Source organism: Polistes fuscatus, unplaced genomic scaffold (genome assembly GCF_010416935.1).
Source record: "Polistes fuscatus isolate 324 unplaced genomic scaffold, CU_Pfus_HIC Scaffold9, whole genome shotgun sequence".
In the NCBI taxonomy this organism is placed as follows: Eukaryota; Metazoa; Arthropoda; class Insecta; order Hymenoptera; family Vespidae; genus Polistes; species Polistes fuscatus.
Genome location: NW_025113173.1, coordinates 3,971,430 through 3,998,009, shown reverse-complemented (window position 1 = coordinate 3,998,009; position 26,580 = coordinate 3,971,430). Strand labels below are relative to the sequence as shown.

The following is a 26,580-nucleotide window of genomic DNA, read 5'->3' as shown; positions in this document are numbered from 1 at the left end:
TCTATTACTTTGATTATTATTATATCAAGGTTTTTAAGATTTTTTGGAATCCAATTAGACCAAAGAAAGAATAGGGGGCGGGGGGGAAGAGAGTTTTTATTAATTTTTTATTTTTATATCATTTCAAATGATTGATTGTTGTTTTTGGTAATTCATTATTTCAGAAAGTTTATAGACAAATGTTTTTTTTTCTAATTTAGTTAATAATTACAAACTTTTACTAAACGAAAATCATTTCAAATGATTTAGAATGATTTTTGTTTACAATTAAACAAAAACGCGCGGCAAAGCGATTTCAAGTTTACGGCATGAAGTTGTCTTCTTTTATTCTTCCCATTTTTTCTCAAGCGGGTCACCCATCCAAGTACTAATTGTACTCAGCGCTGCTTGACTTAAATGATCGAGCGGGAACCAATGCTATCACAGCGCCATGGCCGTTGACGCATAAAATAATTCGATATATCTCGCTTATATTTAGTGTGGACTGATATCTATATTATGATATTTTATTATTCTTTCTAATATATATAATATATCGATAATAAATTTAAATTAATAATAATAATAATAAATTTTCTTTTGTTAAGTTATTTTTGAGATTATTGAGGTTATGTTCGTTTTGGTACGGCAAAGAAGTATAACTTCTTACGTGCGTACATAAGTACACACACCAGTTTTTTTTTTTGTTATTTAGTTAATATTAATTATTTTAAATAATTACTTAACTTAGAAATATTTATCTAATGTATACTTTTATAAGAATTTTTTTGTTTGTTTGCAAAAAAGAAACAAAAAATTGAAGAAAATATAAACATTCGTGAATGGTACAAAATAAAAAGTTACAAAAATTTGCAACTCCGGAGCTGAAATCCTTCCAGCCCTTTCCCCGATATCAAATAAAAGAGAAAGAAAAAGGGTTTATAAATCTTTATTCGATAGTAGATATACATTATCATTTTTGAACGAGACTGGAAGCAGTTTCGAATCGAGTAAGTATCTTTCTCTCTTTTTTCTCTTTCTCTTGTAACTTTGGTATACACACTTGGAAACTGCCTTTCCATCGGAAAGGAGAGAAGAAAAGAGTACAGAGGGCGGATATCGCGAGTCTCCTCGACGATAGTCGACTTCTTGCAGGCAGTCGTTAACCCCCTTGTCGCACGGTTATCGTCGTCGTGTCGACGAGCTAAGGGAATGAGTAGAAAAAAAAGAAAAAAAAAAAAGAAAATACATAAAACGAACAAGAATCCACAAGAGAATATAACCGAGAGAGAAAGAGAAAGAGAGAAAGAGAGAGAGAGAGAAATTGAGCTTGACTACGAACAGAAGAAAAGAAGTATAGTAAAAGCCCGTTAACACCAGATCGAGAAAAAGAAAGAATAAGAAATCAAAAGAGAGAGAGAGAGAGAGAGAGGAATAGAAAAAAAGATAGAAAAGAAGAAAAGCTAGGCACGATAGAAGAAGAAGAAGAAGAAGCAGAAAGGAAGCCTCAGGCGAGAAAAGGTCGCTGACATCATCATCGAGAACCACGAGTTCTTTCTTCTCTTTCACACTCTACTTCTATTTCTATTTCTATCTCTCTCTTTATCACTTTCTTTTACTATTTCTATCTCTTACGTCTGATACGACAAATAATAAAAGGGCGAAACGCGCTCCAGCAAAGAGGTCGTTAACGAAACGAACGGGAAATTATGCGGGTCCTTAATTAAATTTCTTGATTCCATCGCGTTATCTCTCAGTTATGGCGAAACGACGTTCAAACTGTCGTTACCGGTGTAACCGTTGGTCAAAACCGTGCTACGGCAATCACCGTCACTTATCGCACACCGTCTAACTCATACTATTTCTAACAATCACCCCCATACCACTCCCATACCACCCCTTCCACCCACTTCTAACTTTCTCCTCCTTCTTCTTCGTTTTCTTTTCGTTCCTTGTCTTTTCTAACAGATCTCATTGCACTCACGAGAGTCCCCTTTTCCTATCTCTTCTCATATAAATTCTCCCCCCCTTCACCCCCTCTTTCTTTCTTTCTCTTTCTCGACCCCTTTCCTTCCCCCATTCTCTTCTAACCACCCACGCGTTCATAATTACGTTGAATGTAGTATCGATGGTAAAACACCGTTCGATCACCGTTGTTGTTTTATCGTCCCCCGTAACAGTTTTGAGAAGGAAAGAATGAAAGGGGAAATAAAAATAAAAATAAAAAAAAAATGTGGAAAGAAAATTTGTCCTCGAAGGTATTTGCATCGAATATTGTTACGTCGTAAAATTTTAAATGACGAGAGGGAGGAAGAGAAATTGTGAATAAGCATACTTTGATATAGTTTGGATGATTATGGTTGGATAAGATTCTTAAGGGTTGTTACTTCTTTTTTTTTTCTTTTCTTTTTTTTCTTTTTATTTTTTATGAGCTTGCTAAGGTTCACGTCGTTGAACTTTACGGGTCGCAATTTTTGTACGATTGCGGTGTTCAAGAGTTCCTTTAGTAAGATAAAGGTTTCTTTTTTTCTTTTTTCTTCTCTCTTTTTTTTATGGGAAAAGGTTGTTTGATATCTTTTTTCGAAAAGGAAAAGGACGTTAGCTTGCGTGAAAATTGTTCCTCGAATATTACCTTTCCGTTTGGACACGTGATTTTTGGGGTTAAAACGAAATAGAATTGTTGTTGTTTTAAATCGCGTATTAGAATGATTCTAAAGCAAATTTAATTCTACATCTATTATTAAATACTACATATTTATTATTTGATAAATCGGTCAAATCATTTTCACCGATAAATGTTATGCAACTTTATCAATTTTTATCCCACGACACGTTGATAGATAATCCATTAAAAATAAAAGTTGCGTATTGTCGACGGTTATTGGATTAAAAAAAAATTAAAGGATCGTAAACCAATAAAATAAAATTAGAAATCTATAAAATATATAAATAAATAATAAAAAAATTACGTACGCACGTAAGAAGTTATACTTCTTTGCCGTACAAAAACGAACATAACCTCAATAACCTCATAAAATAACTTCAAAAAAAAACTTCAAAGAAAAAAATAACTTAAAAAAAAATAATATTATTATATATATATAAGAAAGAATAAAAAAAAGAAAAAGAAAATATCAAAATATAGATATCAGTCCACATTAAATATAAGAGAAATATATTGAATTACTTCACGCGTCAACTGTCATGGCGCTGTGATAGCACTAATTCCCGCTCGATCATTTAAGTAAAGCAGCGCTGAGTACGATTAGTACTTGGATGGGTGACCCGCTTGAGAAAAAAAGGGGGGAAGAGAAGAACAGAAGACAACTTCATGCCGTATACTTGAAATCGCTTTAAAATACCGACAAACTTCATGGTGTCGTTTTTCCAGACAAATCAGAACAAAATCACTCCCCATTACATTTTCCCCAACGCGCCAAAAGAAATATAACTTCAAAAGTAAAATATATAAATATCATAGTCTCGAGAAGAAAAAGAAATTTAAAAAATAATAAAAACAGTAGAGTGAGGGTAGAACTTGTAACTTCTCCCACGATATACTAGAAAGTTCTTCGAAGAAGAAGAAGAAGAAAAGGATAGAATGATTGAAAGGACGATTATAATAAAGGATAGAGAAAGAGAAATCGGAATATCAGTGAAAAAGGAAGGTTAGATGATTAGACCGTGCGAAAGTACAACGTTAAAACGATGTTTGAGGGACGCCGTGTGTTGTATCCCGTGTATTCGATATTAATCGTTGGATAACACGCGCGGTTAGGCGAGTAGTCTAGAACCCTCTCTCTCTCTCTCACTCTCTCTCACTCTTCCTAGTCATTTCGGAGTCCGGAAGAAAGTGCCTCGTTAGCACTAAATCTCTTCGTGGTAGCAACGAGCTCGGACAGACCAGTAATTTTCCGAAAGGTATACGTGTACCGAGCTCGCAATTACAAATTAATAAACGGTCTCTCTGCGAGGGCCGCATTTCGCTTTGATTCGCAAAATTAGCCGTCGAGGCTAATTGGCCACTTCCATGCCGTACATCCCCGTCGATCGTTCTTTCGGTTTCCCTGCATGATCATGCGTACTTGTATTTATATATATATATAACTATGTGTATATGTGTGGATGTGTGTGCCTTACCAAAGGTTCATGAGGTATGGGGTAAGTGCTACACGACTTACAAGACCTTTTCTTATTCTACTTCTTCTCTTTTCTTTTCTTTTCTTTTTGAAGTTATACTTCTTTTGGCGCGTTTGGGAATGAAGTTTGGGAACCATGAAGTTTGTCGGTATTTAACGACGCGCGGCAAAGCGATTTCAAATTTACGGCATGAAGTTGTCTTCTTTTCTTCTTCTTCCCCCCTTTTTTTCTCAAGCGGGTCACCCATCCAAATACTAATCGTACTCAACGCTGCTTGACTTAAATGATCGAGCGGGAAGTAGTTCTATCACCGCGCCATGACAGTTGACGCATAAAATATTTCGATATATCTCCCTTATATTTAGTGTAGACCGATTGAAAATATGTTTCCTTTCTTTTTTTTGTTAAATAAATAAATAATAATAATTAGTTGCTTATATTCTCATACTTCCAATCTAATATTTTGTTGAAGTTATTTTTGAGGTTATATACGTTTCGATACGCCAAAGAAGTATAACTTCTTATGTGCGTACATAAGTACACACACCAGTTTTTTTTTTCTTTCTTTCTTTCTTTCTTCTTCTATTTTACAACCTTTTTTTTTTTCTCTCTCTCTCTCTCTCCTTCGCATTATCTCCCACTCGAAAATTCTCCACGCTCTACTTTACCTTTCTACGTTACACTCAACTCTCGAGAACACATCGGAAGATTCTTTTACCAAATCGACCAACCATATCGTCCTATGCTATTCCAAGCAAATTCGCTTTCTCGACAACGTGTCGCTTATCAAAAGCGTTTTCCGCTATCCCAAGAGAGATGAATAAAGAGAAAGAGAGAGAGATATATGAACGGAATGAAACATTGTTATGAATACTTTTAAATCTTTCATATCTTCTTGGTATATTTATATTATATGTTACGAGTACGCGTGTGTGTACGTGTGTATATTTATACACGTGGGATTTTTTATCTTTTCAATGCACACACACACAATTTTCTAACGCCTTTCATTTTAACTTCAAGCTCGTTGACGATACGTTGAAAAGACGCTTATTTTTCCCAAAAGATTTGAGAATATAAAACAAAAAATTCAATAAAAATATCGTACGTATGATACGTGAATGAGTATTATTTATAATTACTGCTTCCCAAGAGAGAGAGAGAGAGAGAGAGAGAAAGAGATGTTATTTTTCTTTTTCCTTTTTTTTTTAAATGTATAACGAAACGAGCGTACGATAGAATATAAGTCGAAAAGATTTCCTGCTAATAGAAACGCGTTTAAAATTCTAGGTCAAGTTTTAACTACCCCTCGAGCGTAATGAGAGAGATTGAGAAAAAGAAAGTAAAGAAGAGAGAAAGAGAGAGAGAGAGAGAGAGAAAAGTAGAATAATTTTTTTTCCCCTTTGAAACTATTGAAATCTTGGGGAACGATAAAAGTTAGAAAGTCGTATAAAAGCCAGAGAATTCGTTAAGATTTAGAAGTCTAATCTAGCGGTACTTGCTTCAGTAATGGCAAACTACTGGCGGACAATTTTCAAAAGAACAAAAAGAAAAAGAAAAGAATAGAGAAAGAAAGAAAGAGAGGAAGAAAAAAAAAACAAGAAAATCCAGTTTTAAAACAAATTCTTCAATTTTCACCCGATGGTGAGAGGGGGTAGGGGTAGGAAAGGGGGGAAAGGTAGTTACCACGTACTTTTCAACGCAATCTTCGCCATCCGAAATTTTCTAGCTCACAAAATTGGTTGAAACAAACGTTAGTTCGTCCGATTTTTCGTTGGAATAATTACGCGACGTTAATTAAAAGCTAGCTTTCGCTTAAAATAATAACGAAACTCGTGAGATTAACATAAATGATGAGTCATGCGATCGAAACAACCCATTGCGGTGCACCTTTATCGTCACGTTCGGTAGCACGTATGTAAGTACGCATTTTTACGTATACCGGGTGATACCATTTCGAATGCATCGGCTACGATGCATCGAACCAAAACTAATTCGATTTCGAGATAACCATAATAATCACCGTGTTACGTAAGTGTAAACTACTAATTTTATGTAGAACGAAAAGAAATAACACATATTTAAATAAAGATTAATAAAAAGAAACTTCCCCCCCCTTATATAGTTCAGCGTATTTAAACATCTCGTTAAATGACATAAATCAAAAAACTGGTGTGTGTACTTATGTACGCACGTAAGAAGTTATACTTCTTTGGCGTACTAAAACGAACATAACCTCAATAACCTCAAAAATAACTTCAAAAAAAAAACTTCAAAGAAAAAAAATAACTTAAAAAAATAAATAATTATTATATATATATATATAAGAAAGAATAAAAAAAACTGGTGTGTGTACTTATGTACGCACGTAAGAAGTTATACTTCTTTGCCGTACCAAAACGAACATAACCTCGATAACCTCAAAAATAACTTCAAAAAAAAACTTCAAAGAAAAAAATAACTTAAAAAAATAAATAATTATTATTACATATATATAAGAAAGAATAAAAAAAACTGGTGTGTGTACTTATGTACGCACGTAAGAAGTTATACTTCTTTGGCGTATCGAAACGAATATAACCTCAAAAATAACTTCAAAAAAATATTAGATTGAAAGTATGAGAACATAAGCAACTAATTATTATTATTTATTTATTTAACAAAAAAAAGAAAGGAAACATATTTTCAATCGGTCTACACTAAATATAAGGGAGATATATCGAAATATTTTATGCGTCAACTGTCATGGCGCGGTGATAGAATTACTTCCCGCTCGATTATTTAAGTAAAGCGGCGCTGAGTACGATTAGTATTTGGATGGGTGACCCGCTTGAGAAACAAAGGGGGGAAGAAGAAAAGAAGACAACTTCATGCCGTATACTTGAAATCGCTTTGCCGCGCGTCGTAAATACCGACAAACTTCATGGTGTCGTTCGGAAAAAAATCATTTACTCCCATCACATTTTCCCAAACGCGCCAAAAGAAGTATAACTTCAAAAATATGTATCATTCAATTGAAAAAAAAAAAACCTAAGTTAATTTTCATAATATGATACGTGTTATGTTATAACATGTATATATATGTACATATAACATATACATGTACACATATGTATGTGTTAGTTAGAAAAAAAGAAATATTACAGCATTATCGAAATGAAATAATTTTCGTTAGATAAGAGAAATTTCGTTTTATCGCAAATGGCAATCGAGAATTAATTAAGTGGCCAGTTTAAAATGCTTCTCACTCGGTATAATATAACATAATACGTGGTAGTATAAACGGGCCGAAACGAAAACGCGACTAACTCCTCGTCGATATCAGCAGAGTTCCCCTCGTTGTCTCGCGACCCTTTAACCCTCTTCACCCTATTCCACCACTCACTCACTCCCTCACTCCCTCATTCACTCACTCACTTTACTATCTTCTTCCATCGTCGTAGATCAACGTTTAAAGTAATTTCATTTTATTTACCGTGCCGCGGATCGTTAAAACTCGCACTAACCAACGAAAATCGCGTATACGGTGGTCTTCCATCTATACACACCGGTGTGTTGTGTTAACAGGTTATCACGAAAACGAGCATTATAAGTGAATTATTGCAAGAACGAGTGTAGAGGAATAAAGGTATAATCCCCGACTCATATTTTCTACTACAAACGATTACGATCAAAAACCTACAACAAACTATTTAACGAATATTTTCGATGTTAAAATATATATAAATATAATACGTAGGTACAGAGAGAAGAGGAATCAGGATGAGGGGAAAGGAGAGGGCAGAGTTCACGTTCTCAATATTAGTAGTAGTAGTATGCGATAAAAAAATGAGAAAAAAATGAGAAAAAATGAGATTCATCGAGCCATAAAGTAGAATTTATCATCGTGGAACACTCTCGCTCGTTGTATTCTCGCGGTATTGGGGTAACACGCATTATATACGTGCATGCACACACGCATATAAGTGCAATGCGTTAAGTGCTCGCATGACGATGGGAGAAAGGCTTAGAAAAGGTTGGAGGGAGAATACTCGAGAACGCGAAAGGAGGCCCAGATCTATCGGGCTATTGTCCGCAAGGACGTAGAAAACCTACCAACATTTATGCAAACGAATTGTATGCATATATTTGTGTGCATAATATGTATGCAACACACACACACAGAGAAATGCGAACCAAGCAGTTGCTGACTCACGAGTTATCGCCTATAAGGCACGTTATCCTGATAGTATCTCCTTTTCTTCATTTTTTTTCCTCTCGATTTTCTTCTTTCGAGTGAGTTAGTCTATCTCTTTCTCGCTTTCCGTAACTCGGTATCTCGTTGTACGAGTAACTCGGTAACCGGTTAACCGATTCCGAAAACGGAACGCGACGCATTTCATCGCGAATAAATCTTACGACAGGGGCCGGACGTAAAAATGAATTCTTCCTTGGCATCGATTTACGATTTTCTCCTTCAAGGATATATCCGACTTCGAGACTGGACGTTCGCGACTTTTTTTTTTCTTTTTATACTTTATTTTTTTTTTTCGTTGGTAAATTCTTTCTAGAGTTATTCGTATTTTAGATATGCGCGTTATTTGAGGATTGATAGAACATTTCTGAACTTTTTATTATACATCGGAATAGTATTTTATTGTTGAGGGGTGGGGGTGGTGGGGGGTAGGGGAATTATTTAATTAATTATGACATTATTTAAACAACTGCTTTTTTTATCTTCTTTTAAAATGCGATAGAATCATTAATAACACGGAATAGTATTTTATTGTTGAGGGGTGGGGGGTGGTGGGGGGAGGGGAATTATTTAATTAATTATGACATTATTTAAACAACTCCTTTTTTATCTTCTTTTAAAATGCGATAGAATCATTAATAACATTATTTATTAATTTTATCCTAATAATAATATTATTAGATCAAAAGAAAAAAGGTTTCATCTTTTCGAGTGACAATAATTGAAAAGCTGGGGGGATAGACGTCTTGAAAAATAATTCATTTAAATATAAATAGATATCATTAGTAGTATTATTTCATTAATCCAATGTAAAAAGAGAAGATGATACTAGTTAAATAGTATCCTTTCTATTCTTTTATACTCCAAGAAAGTAAGAATAAGGTCTCGGGATTTTCCAGCTTAAGAAGCTCGAATGTCTCGAAATTGTTCCACTCTCGTAAGAACCCTGAATATTTTTTTTCCTTGAACTAAAGGCAACGAAGGAAAGTGGTGGTCGTAAGGTAAAAAAGGCCTAATGATTAGAACGGAGACAAAAGAATAGTAAGTGGAGACGAAAAGAAAGAATCACGTAAAAAAAAAAATAAAATAACGAAAGTGTGAGAGAGAGAGAGAGAGAGAGAGAGAGAAAGTTAGGAAAGCAGTGAAGTGCGGAAGGTGGTAGGTAAGAACCAAAGTGAAGCTTCGAAGTTGTCGAGGGTGAAGGAAGAAGAAGTTACAAGAAAATGAGAGAGAGAGAGAGAGAGAGAGAGAGAGAGTGAGAGAGAAAATCGCTTCCTCCGCACAAATTATTGTAATTTGCATCGGTTAACTCCGTAATTACTTGGGGTTACAGGTTAAAGGGCTATTACCGTCTCCTCGCGGGCGCAATACCGTGGACGAAGCAGACCTAAAGGCTTTCTCTTTTCCACCTTTAAGCACGATCAACACCTGCCTTTTCGTTTGATGGCCACGCGTCTTCTCAAAAAACAAGTATGTCCAATTCCGAAAGGACGAGAGAGTACCTTAATAGCCTCTGGCTTATTATTGTCGAAAACCAGATCAAGAAAGATACTTCGTGGTAATAAGTTGATATTATATTTCGTTTCTTTTCTCTTATGTCGAGTAATTAAGGTCAACTTTGTATCGATTTTTGTTTTTTTATAGTATCAAGGAAAATAATTAATAAATATGGTAAGAATTTTTTGTTTTACTTGATACGTTTGTTATATTAATTTAAATAAAATATTAATGAATAGGATGATATGAACGATTATTAAGTTAATGGGAAGTTTGTATCGATGATTTCTCATTCATATTAGTAAAATTATTACATTTACTAAAATAAAAATAGAAAATAAATGTGGTAAGAATTCTGTTTTACTTGATACGTTTGTTATATTAATTTAAATAAAATATTAATGAATAGGATGATATGAACGATTATTAGGTCAATGGGAAGTTTGTACCGATGATCTTTCATTCATATTAGTAAAATTATTACATTTACTAAAATAAAAATAGAAAATAAATGTATTTTTCATAATACACGCAAAAGTATATCTTTAATATCGTCTCATAGATATAATTTTATAAAATAAATAAATCTAAATAATAAAATATTTAAGAATAATATATAATATTTGTCGGATAAAATTTTGAGTGATTGAAAATATTAATAAATCATAATTGTTGGAAAAACGTATAAGATTTTCGAAATGGGTTATAGGAAATGGAATGGCATCTGTCGGTGTTGGTGTAAGAATTGTAAAAAAAGATTGTAAGAACTGGGTGAATGAGGAGGATTTTTGGTGACTCTGGCTCGCAAAGCAAATTCTATGGGAGACTGATATATCGTATGGTTCGCACCCGGCTACCCGGAAACGGTAATAACTCATGGCGGTCGTGCGGTTAACGGAACAGCATTAAAGATTCCTGACTTACGACGATCCTCGCGCCTGCTACTACTTGCTAACGCGGCCTCCGTGTATAATATCACCGTTATAACCTTCTTCTTCTTCTTCTTAATCTTCTTCTTCTTCTTTTCTACGTAGCTTTTGAATCTTTTGGATAAATTCAAACCGAAAAAAACGTATATGAACCGATAAGAAACTAAATTGAGTTTCACTTTGAAAAAAATCATCGATTAAGTTAACGATACACAAACTAAAACAACAAACATTGATTCCCAATAATAAAAAGTTTCAAACGTTTCGTATTTTCATTAAAAATTCAAACAAATTTTTTGATCATATTTTGTATTCACCTTTCTTCAAACGATTTAAAAATGTTTGATGATATTATAGTTGGTTTCTTATCGATGTTACAATTGTTTAAGTTACTTTGTTCAATTTTTCTACACGATTTTGATCGATTTTGACATCATTCAAATATCTCTGAAATCCAAATATTGTCAGCTTTTTACAATACCGTTTTTTTTGACTGAATAAACAAACATCATAACTTGTTTTTTTATATTCCTCTCCGATACGTCAGCTTTCGAACGCACTCGAGTCTTGGCAGATTCGATTAATATTGTTAGAATTATGGGACTCTAAGTTCGCCTAACAAGAAACTTTCGACTTCCTCAATCTCGGCACGATGTTAAAAGTTCAATAAAAAAGGAAAGGTTGAAGTATTTTTTAAAGGGGAGAAGAAAAAATCTCGTTGAGGAGAGTAAAATAGATAGATATTTAGAGTTACTATGGATCTTTCTAAAAGTCATCAATTTGACTTTTTTTTTTTTTATTCTTTTCTTTTCTTCGTTCGTTCGTTCGTTCGTTCGTTCGATTTTGTAAAAGATTTTCCTCGAGAAACGTCGAAGTTTCTTCTTAGACAAACAGACTTACCCCACCCCACCCCCACTCCCTCCCAACTCCCCCACTACTATTTTCAATTTGGAAAAAGACTTACACGAGAGAAATCGGGTTTTAAAAAAAGAAAAAGAAAGGAGAGTCAAAGTAAAATCTCGAACACTTTTTCTATCTTTCTTCTACTTGTTCTTGTTCTTGTTCTTCTTTCTTGATCTGCACGAACGAACTCAGAGGACACATCACCGTTACTACTTCCCTTTTTGGAATAACGGCCAAAGATCCGCCTATAAGAGGTTACGCGTTTTTCAATAAGAAAACTTCATTCGCACGAACCGTTTTATTCTTGCCCTGAAGGGATCCTATGTGTGTATTACATATGTACATAGATACATCCTGTATGTATTACTCACGTGTGATCAAACTTAGAAACGTGACGTGAGTTAATACGACCACCAATTGATGTTCAATCATACCTGCAACTTTGTTTTTTTCTTTTTTTACTTCGATACTTATCCATTTTAAATACAATTGTTTCTACATTTTACACACGTAATATAATTATTTACTTATTTATATATTACATATATTTACATATGTATATAGATACATCCTGTATGTATTACTCACGTGTGATCAAACTTAGACACGTGACGTGAGTTAATACGACCACCAATTGATGTTCGATCATACCTGCAACTTTGTTTTTTTCTTTTTTTTCTTCGATACTTATCCATTTTAAATACAATTGTTTCTACGTTTTACACACGTAATATAATTATTTACTTATTTATACATTAAATAATTATATTATATTTTTTAATCTTCTTTCTTTTTTTTACTTCGATACTTATTCATTTTAAATACAATTGTTTCTACATTTTACACACGTAATATAATTATTTACTTATTATATATTAAATATATTTACATATGTATATAGATACATCCTGTATGTATTACTCACGTGTGATCAAACTTAGAAACGTGACGTGAGTTAATGCGATCACCAATTGATGTTCAATCATACCTGCAACTTTGTTTTTTCTTTTTTTTACTTCGATACTTATCCATTTTAAATACAATTGTTTCTACATTTTACACGTAATATAATTATTTACTTATTTATATATTAAATAATATATTATATTTTTTTAATCTTTCTTTCTTTTTTTTACTTCGATACTTATCAATTTTAAATACAATTGTTTCTACGTTTTACACGCGTAATATAATTATTTACTTATTTATATATTAAACAATTATATTGATATTAAATATATTTACATATGTATATAGATACATCCTGTATGTATTACTCACGTGTGATCAAACTTAGAAACGTGACGTGAGTTAATACGACCACCAATTGATGTTCAATCATACCTGCAACTTTGTTTTTTTTTTTTTTTTACTTCGATACTTATCCATTTTAAATACAATTGTTTCTACATTTTACGCGCGTAATATAATTATTTACTTATTTATATATTAAATAATTATATTATATTTTCTAATCTTTCTTTCTTTTTTTTACTTCGATACTTATCCATTTTAAATACAATTGTTTCTACATTTTACACGTAATATAATTATTTACTTATTTATATATTAAATATATTTACATATGTATATAGATACATCCTGTATGTATTACTCACGTGTGATCAAACTTAGAAACGTGACGTGAATTAATGCGACCACCAATTGATGTTCAATCATACCTGCAACTTTGTTTTTCTTTTTTTACTTCGATACTTATCCATTTTAAATACAATTGTTTCTACATTTTACACGTAATATAATTATTTACTTATTTATATATTAAATAATTATATTGATATTAAATATATTATATCTATAAAAAAAAAATAAAAATTGTACAAATTGTTAGAAAAGATAAATATTACGTTACAAATAATATACGGAGTCCCAATATTTGCAAAGAACAAAATAACAATGAATAGAAAAAGTAACATTTCTCCTTACAATTTGATCTGATTTGTTTTTCTAATTTATCTAATAAAATTAATTATAAACTATACATAAAACAACAATAAGAAATCTCGGATAAAGTAAAAGAGCATTTGGCATTGATCGGGTTGAAAATCTTCGATGATGTTAATCGGCGTAGGAAGAAAGAAAGGAATATAAAAAAGGGGTAAGGAAAGGTAAAAGCAAGCAAAGCAAAGCAAAGCAAGCAAAGCAAAGTAAAGTAAAGTAAAGCAAAGGCAAAACCAAGGCAAAACCAAGGCAAGGTTCGATTCAGCTCGGCAAGGGTGGCACACAACACACTCTTGCAGTGAGGCCGAGGGGTAATGCGCGCTCCCGTCTGCGCCATTAGCGTTGCAATTAAACATGTTTATTACCTGGCAGAGGTAATGCAGCCGGGCGAGTCCTTAATGTTACCTAGATAGCAGGGGCATACATTGCGTGCCAGGAGGCTGGTCGACTCGACGAGGGAATTCTAGCCGCGGTAATGCGTTTGCTTAAGCCGCCAGCAGTAGGTATATGTGTGTGTATTTGTGTATATATATGTGTGTGCAACCAAGTATCGGCACGCGAACGTTTCTATCCGCGTATGCATGAATTCTTCTACTTATATTCGTGTGATTACGTGCATGTAATTGTACCCTATACAAGTGTCCCTACCAATACATGTGAGTATATTACGCGTGTGCAACGTTGTATTCGTGAGTTGTTTCACGCACGCGCTTTCTTTCCCCCCTTTTCCTTACTCTTACTCTTTTCTTTTTTTCTTTTTTTTTTTTTTGAGAAAGGTAAGAAATTGAGAAAGGACGAAGTGATACTACGAGGGTTTAAAGTAACGTTCCGTTTCCTTTTGCCAGACGGCAGAACTCTACCTCATTAGTCATTTTGTCTTTTTTTTTTTCTTTTTCTTTACCTTCACTTTTCACCCCTTTCTTTCTTTCTTTCTCTTACACACTTTCTTTCGGTTTTTTCTTTCTCATCAAAACGCATAACGTAACGCGAGTATAATGCACCTTAAGTACCACCGAGATACCGTGCAGTAAATAAACGCTTCGCGTACTGTCCAAGAGTCACGTTTCTTGCGAGCATGGAATACCTTAGAACACGTTCTTTCTTTCTTTCTTGCTTTCTTTTTACATGTGATTATATAAAAACAAGGATCACTAAAAGAGATAAGAAGTAATCGATTATCCCAGTCCCCGTTTCTTCGTGTCACCTGTACACCTTAAAAATAACTTTCTTTATTAAAATTCATTATATAAACATTCTAGTTAAATTTACATAGTGTTAGTATTAAAATCATTTATGCGATCTACGAGATCTGATCGAAACGCACATGAATACATTTTAATACGACTACTATAAAATTTAATCTTTCGGTTATTAAAATATCCAACCTATCGGGATAAGAATACTTTTGAAAATGTCGACCATTCGGAACATGAAAGATAAAATATCACAGCTTACGTGATTCGATATTCATCGTGATCGATTAATACGTCTAGTATCAGGGATAGGTACACACACATATATATATATATGTGCTACTACTATTATATATGTGAGAGATACGCAATTAGTGGTACTCGAGTTACACGAAAGGGTGCTCGTACTGAATGCAACTAGAACAGAGAGTGACATTAATAAAGGTGTATTTCATCGGAGAACGTCATTAGTTTGGTGTCCTGAACAAGCAAGGAAAATAGCTTACTATCCTGATCGGTTTCTATCCTACAAATTCTTCCTTCGTTACTGTGCACCGTTGCTAAAGTACGGAAAAGGGATTTCCCCCCTTGGCGAGGATTTCACGGGATTTAACGTTTCTCATTGGTCAGGAAGAAGAAGAAGAAGAAGAAGAGGGAATTTGAGGGGGAAAGAAAATTCGGCATCGTGCCGATCGCTGTCTTGGAACTTCTCGAAGACGAGGGTCTCCAATTTTTGCTTTATCTCTCTCTCTCTCTTCCTTTTTTTTTCTTACCCTCTTTTGGCATGTAGTAGACGTTTAGGTTGGATATTTGCGAAAGGTAAGCATGCTCTTTCTTCCCGACTCGGACTTTTTGATATAAGGGCTGGTACAGCATGTTGCCCTTCTGACATTCGAATCGTCTCCTCCTTCGCCATTACAAATCCGTACCTTTTATTTTGTCCTCTTATCGGCGCGACACGAAATTTTTCTTTTCTTCTCTTAGTTCATAGACGAATCATTCTTTCTTTCTTTCTTTCCTACTTACTTACTTACTTAGTTACTTACTTACTTGCTTTCATTCTTTCTTTCTTTCTATCGTTTTAACAAAAGTAAAAGATGCGGAATAATTAATAACTCTAGGAATCATAAATTTCTTCTTCTTCTTCTTCTTCTTCTTCTTACATCGAAAACGTACAGAAAGAAAGAAAGAGAGAGAGAGAGAGAGAGAAAGAGTTTTCCCAGACAATCTCGTTCTTTTACCACAAATGACGTCTTCTTTAGAGAAAACGGAACAACTTCTAGATTTTCTAAAAGTTCTCATGAACAATGAACCCTCATTTTTCTCCTAACATAAATTATTCTACGATCGTTCGTTCTCTTCGCAAAAATACCTACCATTATAATAGTCATTTGCTTTAGTCAAAAGATAACAATAATAATAATAATAATAATAACGATAACAATGATAATAATGAATAAAAAAAAGAAGAATTAAAAAATGGATCAATCCTTTCAACCCCTCCATTCTCCATCCCCCATCCTCCTCCCCCTCCCTGCATTCTTCCCATCGTAATTTCTAGGAGTAAGAACAATTTCATTGGGTGCTTTTTGGATATTTTATGGAAACACGTCCACGAAAGGGAGGAAACGATAGAAAACGTTTGAACGGAACGGGTTGGAAAAGCGAGATGCGTGGAAAGGGAATCCAGAAAGAGAGAGTGAGAAAGAAGATTAGAGAGAAAGAGAGACAAAGAGAGAGAGAGAGAGAGAGAGTAAGAGGGGTGGGGGTGATAGTGAAAGGGAGAGAAAACGGAAGGTACAATAAAGCGAAGCGTTGGCAAGAGCAGGAGGGAAGGGGGAGAGGAGTGGGAGGGTTGGATAGGGGTGGGTAGGGGTGGAAAGGGGGAAGAGTTTCGCCCGGAGGATAGATAGGTATATCGATTGAACATTCGCTCAAATATTTAAACGCTATTACCCTCGGTCCGCGCGTACTGTTATACGACGATACGAGAACGAACAGGAGGAGAAGGGGGGGGTGAAGGAGGGATAAAGAGGAAACAGGAGGAAACAGAAGAGCAGGAGAAGGAGAAGGAGAAGGAGGAGGAGGAAAGTTGCATTGAGACAGTCTGGTGTAATGTCTGAGAGGTCCTGTTCCATCGGACGATGTCAGTGGTGTGTGTGTGTTGGTTGTACGATGTTGACCTCGGTGATGCATGCATACGCGTCTTTTTAGTTTCACGTCGATGCCTACGCCCATGGTTTAATCATGCGACTGAAATTGTCGAACAAAGAAATTAAAGGAGAGGGGGAGGATTTGAAATGAAATCCGTAAATTGTAACGCGACGTTTTTTTTTATTTATTTTTAAAATATATATTTCTTTTTTTTTATATATATTTGTATTGGTATAGGTGTTCATTTGTATATGTAGGATTCGTGAAAAAATTGGGCCGTTGGACAGACTGGACCGGGGGGGACTCGAACCCGGATCTTCCGCTTTCCGGGCGACTGACTGCTCTTTAACCAATTGAGCTATCCAGGGCCCACCGTCCCATCTCCTCACGAACGCCTACTTAAGTTGAGTTGGAGGTACTCGCATCCCACATATATTTAATTATTTGAAATATTTCATTGGAAATCTTCTTAAAATTCATTCGTATCGTATTTTTTAATTAATAGGAGCTGTTAATTATTTTCATAGATTCATTGTGATATTGTTATTTATTTATTTGAAAATTGTATTACCTATAGTGTTGGTAGATTTTTGTTTCTATTATTTTAGATATGATAGTATATTATTTCTATATAACGAATTCTTAATAGAATAAAAGATAGAGATAGAGAGAGACAGAGAGAGAGAATAGAGAAAGATATTATATATTTTGATAGAATTATTATTAGGTTATCTTCCACGTATTATGACTATTTCAACAGAATTACTATCATATTATTCATTCAACAGGGTATTAGTATTAATAGACATTTACTATTTCAACGGAATTACTATTACGTTATTTATATATATATATATATTATATTGTATTATTAATAATAGATTTTATCTCTTATTTTTCTTTCCTTTTTTATATTATATTATTTTTATATAATCTATTCTTAATGAATCGATATAAATAGAGACAGAACGAGAGAGAGAGAGAGAGAGAGAAATAGAAATAGAATAGAGATAGATATTACCTCTATTTTGATAGAATTATTATTAGTTTATCTTCCTCATATTATATTATAGCACATCAATAGTTATTGAATATTTCAACTAGAATTATTATTATTATTACATAACTTATATATTGAATATTATATTAGTATTAGATTTGTATTTTATTTCGAAGTGTTACTATAATACAAAATAATATTATACTAAATAACATTTTATATTTTTTCAACACTCTGGTTTCTTTTAATATTATTTTTTAAAAAGACCATATTTAATAAATTTAAATAATACATTTTATAGTAATTAATTTTTTAATTTTTATTAACATATTTTATTTAACAATTTTTATTAACATTTTATAGTAATTAATGTTTAATTTTAAGTAATTAATTTTTATTATCATATCTGTCTTTTATTATTAAACAATTTAAAAAAGAAATAAGGAACGACTAACACAAACGAATCTCAGACACGTTGTAAATTTAACATTTAATCACGAATAATAAATTCATTAAAAAAAAGTCATATTACTAATCATATTTTCAATTATAATTATTCGTTAGATTAAAATCTATTACATATAATAAATAAATTTGATATGTATTTTCATACATATTAAAATCTTATTTAATTAAATTAACAAACAAACAAACAAAATGAAAGAGTCTCAGACGTGTGAAAAGATTATATAATTTCCACCCCTTTTCCACCCCTTCCGTATAACGAGGGGATACTTTTCGCACTTTTCCAGCTTCGATTATCGCGTGGAACGTTGTACGAAACAGTAAGTGTAAGAATGAAAAGAGAAATGGGGCTTTGAAACGAATACCTAGAGATTATACATACACGTGTATATATATATGTGTGCGTGTCGGAGACGTTAAAATGACAATGATGGCGTATATTAACACCGAACACGTTCGGAAACGTTTAAAATCGTTCGGAAATAACAATAGGATATATCTCGGGACGTATTTGATATCGATTCGATACCCAACGACATTGACATAACGTTTATAATTAATTTTTCACGAAACGTCAGTGAGATAACGACTGATCGGGAAAATTATGACTAGGAAAATGATCATGTGTACGTATATATATATATGTGTGTGTGCGTATACGTGGATAATATTCGTTGGTCCGAGATGATATCGAATCCTGATGAGAGAGAGAGAGATATCCTAACGAAGATTAAATTTATTTCAAATAGAGACACACGCGCTTGGGGTTAATCGAATAAATCGTTTATCGAAAGGACACTTCAGAGTAAAAGATAAATTAACCAGATTAACAAGATATTACCTACAATTCGATAAACTAAAACTTTCAACATATCGATATCGTAGTAATAACGAAAAGGTCTCTGGTAGTAGTGTAACTTGCTGTTTGTGTATAGAACATCGATCGTTCTCTCTCTCTCTCTCTCACACACATTCACTCATCCTATCTAGCTGTCCTTTACTCTCGTTGGGAACTACATTATCGATAACCACGAGGACGAGCTTAGGAATGTAAAGCCGCTTGGCCATTTCAAGTAGAATGTTTCCTTTGTCCTGCCGTCTATTCTATCCTCGCAAAGCGTACAATTTGAGAGCGATTCCGGTTCGATCGGTCGTTGATACGAACGATGCAATCTTCATCGAGAAAACGAAGGTGGGTTAGAGGGGGGGAAGTTAGAGGTGAAAGAAGAAGAAGAAGAAGAAGAAGAAGAGATGAGTACTTATCGTGATATCTTCCACGATCTTATCGATTTTCTTCTAAAAGTACTGGAAAAGATCGTACGGAATGATCGATCTTACGATCTAACGATCTATCGATAGATCCGAGAGTTTTGTTTCAGTTTGGTTTAAAAGCAACGACCGTTTAACCGGAGGAATGAACTTACCCAACGAAAGAAATACGATAATAGTTCGAATTCTCGGATAAAGGTTGGTAGGAAGGTAGGAAAAGGTAAAAAGAAAAAAATAATAGGACGGCAGGAGGGTGGTGAAGTGTGATCGATGACGCACGGATTATCAAGCAGCGTGCAACCTCTTCCGCTCGCTCGACTCGTCGTCGAGGACTACTTAGCTTCTACAACCAACCACCACCATCACCACCATACTACCACCACCACCACCACCAATACCACTCTTAACGTTTTCCACGAACCCAAGATCAATTCGTAGAGCATATATCGAATACGACAACCGTAATACGATCGAACTTCTTTATGGGGGAAGGGGGGAGACTCATTTTTAGGTCTGATGTATCATTTTTTATAGGGTACAATATTTGTTTTCATTTTTTATATCAAATATATAAATTTATATGGCATTTATTATCAGATTGCTCGATAAGTTTCTGGCTGATTTTGAATGAACATTTCAAGGGTATACACTGGATATATTATTTTGATATATTATATTGTATAATAATATAATAAATTATAATTTATTATATTATATATATATATATATATTATTATATATGTATTATATAATAATTACAATAATAAATTATTGTATAATAAAATAATATATTTTTAAATCGGATAGAAAACTTTTTGAACAAATTTATTTGTATAAGTATCGAAATTACGTTAAATTCTATCAAATGTTAATACCGTTATGTTCGAATCATTTTGTTAATCTCATTTCATAAGTAAGTATCAAAAGTATAAATCTAGAAAAATTGTACGTGCAATTCGATATATTACGTATGCGTGTACATGCATAGTCTCTTTGTAATTTCAAATATTACATTACAAGTATTTGAACGGTATAAAAATTATACATTAAAAACACGAGTGATATATTACACTCGATCGAAATATATTTTTTTTATTTCTTTTTATTATTTATTTTTTAACGTTCTTCCTTTCTTTTTTTTTTTTTTTATTTATTTTATCGGAAAAAAAATCAAACTTCCGTAATAAAAAGGAACAAAAAATATAAGCTCGAGCAACGCGTGATTATTTAGTAACATTTTTATATCACATTATATTTTTTTTCTCTCCATATGAAATATTGTGCATCGTAAACTTTGGGTAGCATTGCAAAAAAAAATAAAAAAAGAAGAAAAATAAAAAAATTTGCAAAAATTACGTTCTAGAGTTCGTTGATTTTACCTCTCTCTCTCTCTCTCTCTCTCTCTCTCTCTCTCTCGCAACGCATAATTTTATAACGTGTGAGTATTCTATAAACAAAAACATTACTCGAGAGATTTCAACGTGAGCGTTTACTCACACGAAAGCACAGGACAGGACTTACACGTTCTCGTGTATTTATCCAATGTAACTGTTAATTGTACAGAACCGCTCGACTACTTCAATTGATTATGGGCTACTAATGCATGCTATTGCTTTGTTTCAAATATATGTGTAATATGTATAGAATTTTTAAACGGAAGATCTACACGCTACAATATTATGCAATTTTTTTACCATATAATATAAATGCTTTTCTACCCCCTTGACTATGATAATTTTTAATATCTATCTCTCTTACATTTTAAACGAATATTTTAATAACGCAACATTATTTGATTTTAAAAAAAAAAAGAAGCTACAAAAATGAAGATATTATTTTCCTTTGGAAATAAATTAAAAAATGTGTATTAAATCTAATAAAAATATTTGAATATGAAATAGAAAAAAAGAAAATTAATAAAATAAATGGAATTTAACTTCACTTTCGTGAGATTCTATTTTTAATAAGAAAATAAATGTTTAATAAAATTATAACGAGACGTATCGATAACACAAAAGACTTATTTAACATTCTTTGAAAGTGTACGTTTAAAAAAAAAAGAAAAAGAAAAGAAGCTACAAAAATGAAGATATTATTTTCCTTTGGAAATAAATTAAAAAATGCGTATTAAATCTAATAAAAATATTTGAATATGAAATAGAAAAAAAGAAAATTAATAAAATAAATGGAATTTAACTTCACTTTCGTGAGATTCTATTTTTAATAAGAAAATAAATGTTTAATAAAATTATAACGAGACGTATCGATAACACAAAAGACTTATTTAACATTCTTTGAAAGTGTACGTTTAGAAAAATAAAAAAAAAGAAAAGAAGCTACAAAAATGAAGATATTATTTTCCTTTGGAAATAAATTAAAAAATGCGTATTAAATCTAATAAAAATATTTGAAAAATATTTGAAAAAGAAAATTAATAAAATAAATGGAATTTAACTTCACTTTCGTGAGATTCTATTTTTAATAAGAAAATAAATGTTTAATAAAATTATAACGAGACGTATCGATAACACAAAAGACTTATTTAACATTCTTTGAAAGTGTACGTTTAGAAAAAAGAAAAAAAAGAAAAGAAGCTACAAAAATGAAGATATTATTTTCCTTTGGAAATAAATTAAAAAATGCGTATTAAATCTAATAAAAATATTTGCAAAGCGTGCGTTATGAAATATAAAAAAAAAATTAATAAAATAATGAAATTTCACTTCACTTTCGTGAGATTCTATTTTTCAATAAGAAAATAAATGTTTAATAAGATTATAACGAGACGTATCGATGACACAAAAGACTTATTTAACATTCTTTGAAAGTGTACGTTTAGAAAAAAAAGAAAAAAAAAAGGAAAAATCTTTAAAAGAATGTTATCAAGGCAACGTCTCAACTCAAGCCAGACTGTGTCGAATTCAAAGTCGAATCCGATCGAGAGATCGATCCGCTTTGGGTCGTCGAGTAGCTTCTATTTACGTCTCACGTTAGAAACGATACGTGCTTGTCAGCAAAAAGGAAAAGGAAAAGGAAAAAGAGAGAAAAAAAAAAAGAGAGAGAGAGGGAAGGGTAAGAGGAAGGAGGAAGATTGGCTCAATCGAGATTCCCTCTTTCCGAACGTCGAGCAACCAAATGCATTTTTCACCTTGTGCAGGTTACCATTTCGAAAGACAGACAAAAAGAGAGAGAGAAAGAGAGATCAAGTCAGTGTTCTTTCTAAATAAAAAGAGACAAAAAGTGTACAAAAAAGGATAAGAAAATAAAGTGAAGAAGAAGAAAAGTATCGATAGAAAAATGTTAATCATCGACGGGGAATACGAGTGTGTCTGGTTTAATCTGAGATGAAGCATCTGGATCGGATTTATTTTAAATGCCACACGGGACAGGACGATGACGCAGAACCTGGTGGGTGCGTACGTACGAGTGTACGTGTACTCGTTCGTGTTCTTACGCATACAAGAGAGTAACCTCTTGAAAAATATCAGTAAGTATAACGTACAATGTAAGGTAGAAGAGAAAAAAGAAGATAAAATAAAATAAATAAATAAGAAAAAAAAGGGCTGATGGTAAGTAGACGAGGATGACTCACCGGTGTAGTGTAAGGTTGACAAGCGAGTCTGATGCCGTCATGCCTGAGCTTCTCCTGCAGCAGCATCCTAAGTTGCATCCGAGGGATCCTGACCAGTTCAGCTTTGCCTTCTTCGTATTCGTCAGCAAACTTAGTTAATTCTTGACCACCGCTCGAAGAACTGGCGGTGGGTGATGCCCTTTGTACATCCTTGTCGCTGGGTGGTCTCTCCGAAGACGTTCTCGATGATTTGGAGCTTACGTTATCGCAAAGGTACTCGTTAGTTTCCTCCAAAGTGAAATAAACGCTAGCCGCGCCCTCCTCCCTCAACGTTTTAACCGATTGTAATAAACGTGCACGGTGGGTTAGATTCAACACGCCGATGGCATCCAAATCGGGATCACCAATTTGTTTGCAAATCTCGAGATCGTCGTATCCATTATCGATGAACGATTCGGAATATTGGCCGAGATGGAGCGAACGCAACCACTCGACCACGATATTGCTGGCCATTGTCATTTTTATTTATTCTTTATACAATCTTTAATATACTTTTTATATTTTTTTTTATATCCCAAATATCTCTTTGGAGTTTATCCTTGAATTATTATTATTATTATTATTTACCTATACTTTTTACAATCTCTTCTACCTTCTCTTTCTCCCCCTCTCTCTCTCTCTCTCACTTTTCTACCCACTCCCGTTTTATTTTTTTTATACTTATCTGATACACGAACTCGTGTTTCCCATCATATTTAGAGAATACCGTGTTTCTCTCTATCTATTTACTCTAGCGTTGTTTACGATTTAACGTGTATAATACACGTACATTATTCGTACGTATGTATGTATATGTTGTAACGTATTGCAGGTATGTGCGTTGAGTTATATTCGTAAAAATCGAGGTTGGTTATTTTTCTTTCTCTCGTTGCGGGGTGGTTCGTTCCAGCAAGCTCGTCCTCCTCTTTCTCCCTTTCCCAGTACACGGCGTGTAGTACCTCTCTACAGGTGTCGTCGACGCAGCCCACCGTCGCGACGCCGTTGGGTCGATTCCACGGTCTCTCGCGGTATATAAAAAGGGAAATGCAAAAGCAAGCAAGCAAGCAAGCAAGCAAGCAAGCAGGCAAGCAAGCAGGCGTCGATCGTGTCGTGGCTCGCTTATGTCGCTTCAGACGTGTATATATGGAATGATAAAAGAGAGAGAGAGAGAGAGAGAGAGGGTGAGAGGGAGAGAAGAGAAAACCCAACCGATCAAAGTAAAACAAACCAAAACAATACGAATAAAAACGTGGAGAGACAAAAAAAGAAGAAACAAACCCCCGTGAACAATGTTGCAAAGTTATAATCGATCGATTTGCGATCCCTTTTTTTAACCCCCACCCTCCCTCCCGAAAGATAACAACAAAAATATGGAGCCCCGTTGAATTGTAAAAATTCGTCGACGCGTGTTTTTCTCTCTGTCTGTGTGCCGCGTGGGCGGTTCGTTGCGAACGATGATGATCGTTCGTGAAAGACAAAAAGATTGAATAAAAGAGAGAATGAAGAGAGGAAGAGAAGGACGACGGTTAGTTCGAATTTTTGAGGTCGAAGAAGCAAAGTGTGTATGTCTGTGTATGTGTGTGAGAGAGAGAGAGAGAGGGAGAGAGAGAGTCCGGCAGAGCCGAGTAGCCGAGGACCGGTTAGAGTGCTCGACGTCCTCGCGGCATTGCAAGCTCACGCGTCTCGACGACCAGGACGATGGAGTAGGAGAACAAGAAGAAGAAGAAGAAGAAGAGGAGGAGGAGAAGGTAAAGAAGAGAAGCAAGCAACGTGGAACGCGAGGAAGCTGAGAGAATTCTTTTCTTCGGACCCACCTCCCTCCCGTTTCACCTCAGATTCGCGAATCCCTTTTCCACTGTTTCGTCGTTGTTTTCACTTTGCACGTCAAATCGAAAATAGAGAGAGAGGGGGGAAAGGAAAAAGAGAAAATGAGTAAGAATGGAAGAGAAAAAGAGAGAGAGGACAATAACAATTAACGGGTGTTCGGTTGTCCGATGGTGCGGCAACGAAGACGACGAAGACGACGACGACGACGACGACGACGGAGGCACGTTGACCTTCCCAGCGAGAGACGCCTACCGAGAAAGAGAAAAACGATATCCTTTGGACGGAACAGAGAGCGTTCGCTTCTCGTCGTCGAAACTATTCCTTGCCTCGGTGACGGGGAAACCAAGGTCACTGACAGGACGAAGAAGAAAGGACGCAAGAAAGAGCTTCTTTAGCTCCGTTCACTCTCTTCCACCCTCTTCCTCTTCTTCTTCTTCTTCTTGTTCTTGTTCTTCTTCTTCTTTTTATTCCTCTTATTCGTAATGTAAAATAGTATTTTTTCGTCTATCTCTATTATTATTATTTGTCTTGTTCTTCTTCTTGTTCTTCTTCTTCTTCTTTGTTTCCGTTCTCTCTCGCTCCTTCGCACGGAGTAGAGAAGACCGACGAGGTCACGCGGTCGCGTAGAAGAACGTTCACCGACGATCACGAGACAGCAACAACGATTATTTAAAAATAAAAAATAGATACACGAGTACACACCGTCTAATTCCTCAAATCGTTTCGTTCTTCTCTATCGAAGATATATTTCTTTTATTCGAAATATATATATATACGCAGATATAAATACAATTATATATGAATAAATTTAGTCGTAGCAAGGTAATCACCACAAATAATAAGCACGAAACAATATTGACGAGACTAGGCTCGCCGGCGCTCTCATAATCGCGAGATCGAGGAAGGCGTCATCATCCTCGCGCACGACACGACGAAGAGACACGCGAGACGCGCACCAAACGACGCTCAACGACGCTCTTCGACGCTACCGCGACGCGGCACACGGCTCGACTGCTGACGGACACTCGCCAGAGGGAGCGTCGCTCGTCTGCGCTTACTTTCTTACCCCCACCACCGAAACTCACCGGCCGGCTTCTACCCCCACCACTGGCCATTTCGTTCCACTCCGCGCCGTGCAATCGACGCGATATTACCGTCTTTCCTTCCACCGTACCTTTTTTTCCTTCCTCTTTATTCTTATTTATTACTTTTATTTCTTTCATCATCTCGTATCATACGATTTTCTATCAAAACTTAACCTATCTATCCTTCTCTCTCTTTCTATTCTTTTTCTTCCCCTTTCTCTTTCTTTCTTCTCTATCTTCTTTCGTTATCTTAGAAAGAAGAATTTAATCCTAGATAGAGAATACCTCTCGATAAAACTCGTTTACGTAGATAGAAATTGCACGTTGCGATCG

General features: G+C 34.3%; 1 protein-coding gene and 1 long non-coding RNA gene across 3 annotated transcripts in view; both read right to left on the bottom strand.

The window, feature by feature from the left end:
- The window catches only part of LOC122525421 (SAM and SH3 domain-containing protein 1-like), a 303,496-nt gene extending 278,828 nt beyond the window's left edge, over positions 1-24,668 (bottom strand). For both annotated transcript variants that reach the window (XM_043648211.1, XM_043648212.1), the window contains exon 1: positions 23,318-24,668. In XM_043648211.1, coding sequence (XP_043504146.1) covers positions 23,318-23,815 — 498 coding nt within the window. In that variant the 5' untranslated portion in view covers positions 23,816-24,668. The remainder of the gene's footprint in view (positions 1-23,317) is intronic.
- Positions 24,669-25,720: 1,052 nt separating this feature from the next.
- On the bottom strand, positions 25,721-26,183 carry LOC122525417. The gene is made up of 2 exons (XR_006305787.1): positions 25,993-26,183; positions 25,721-25,912 (listed from the first exon to the last, which is right to left on the bottom strand). It is a non-coding gene; the product is annotated as an uncharacterized LOC122525417 (long non-coding RNA).
- Positions 26,184-26,580: the final 397 nt, after the last annotated feature.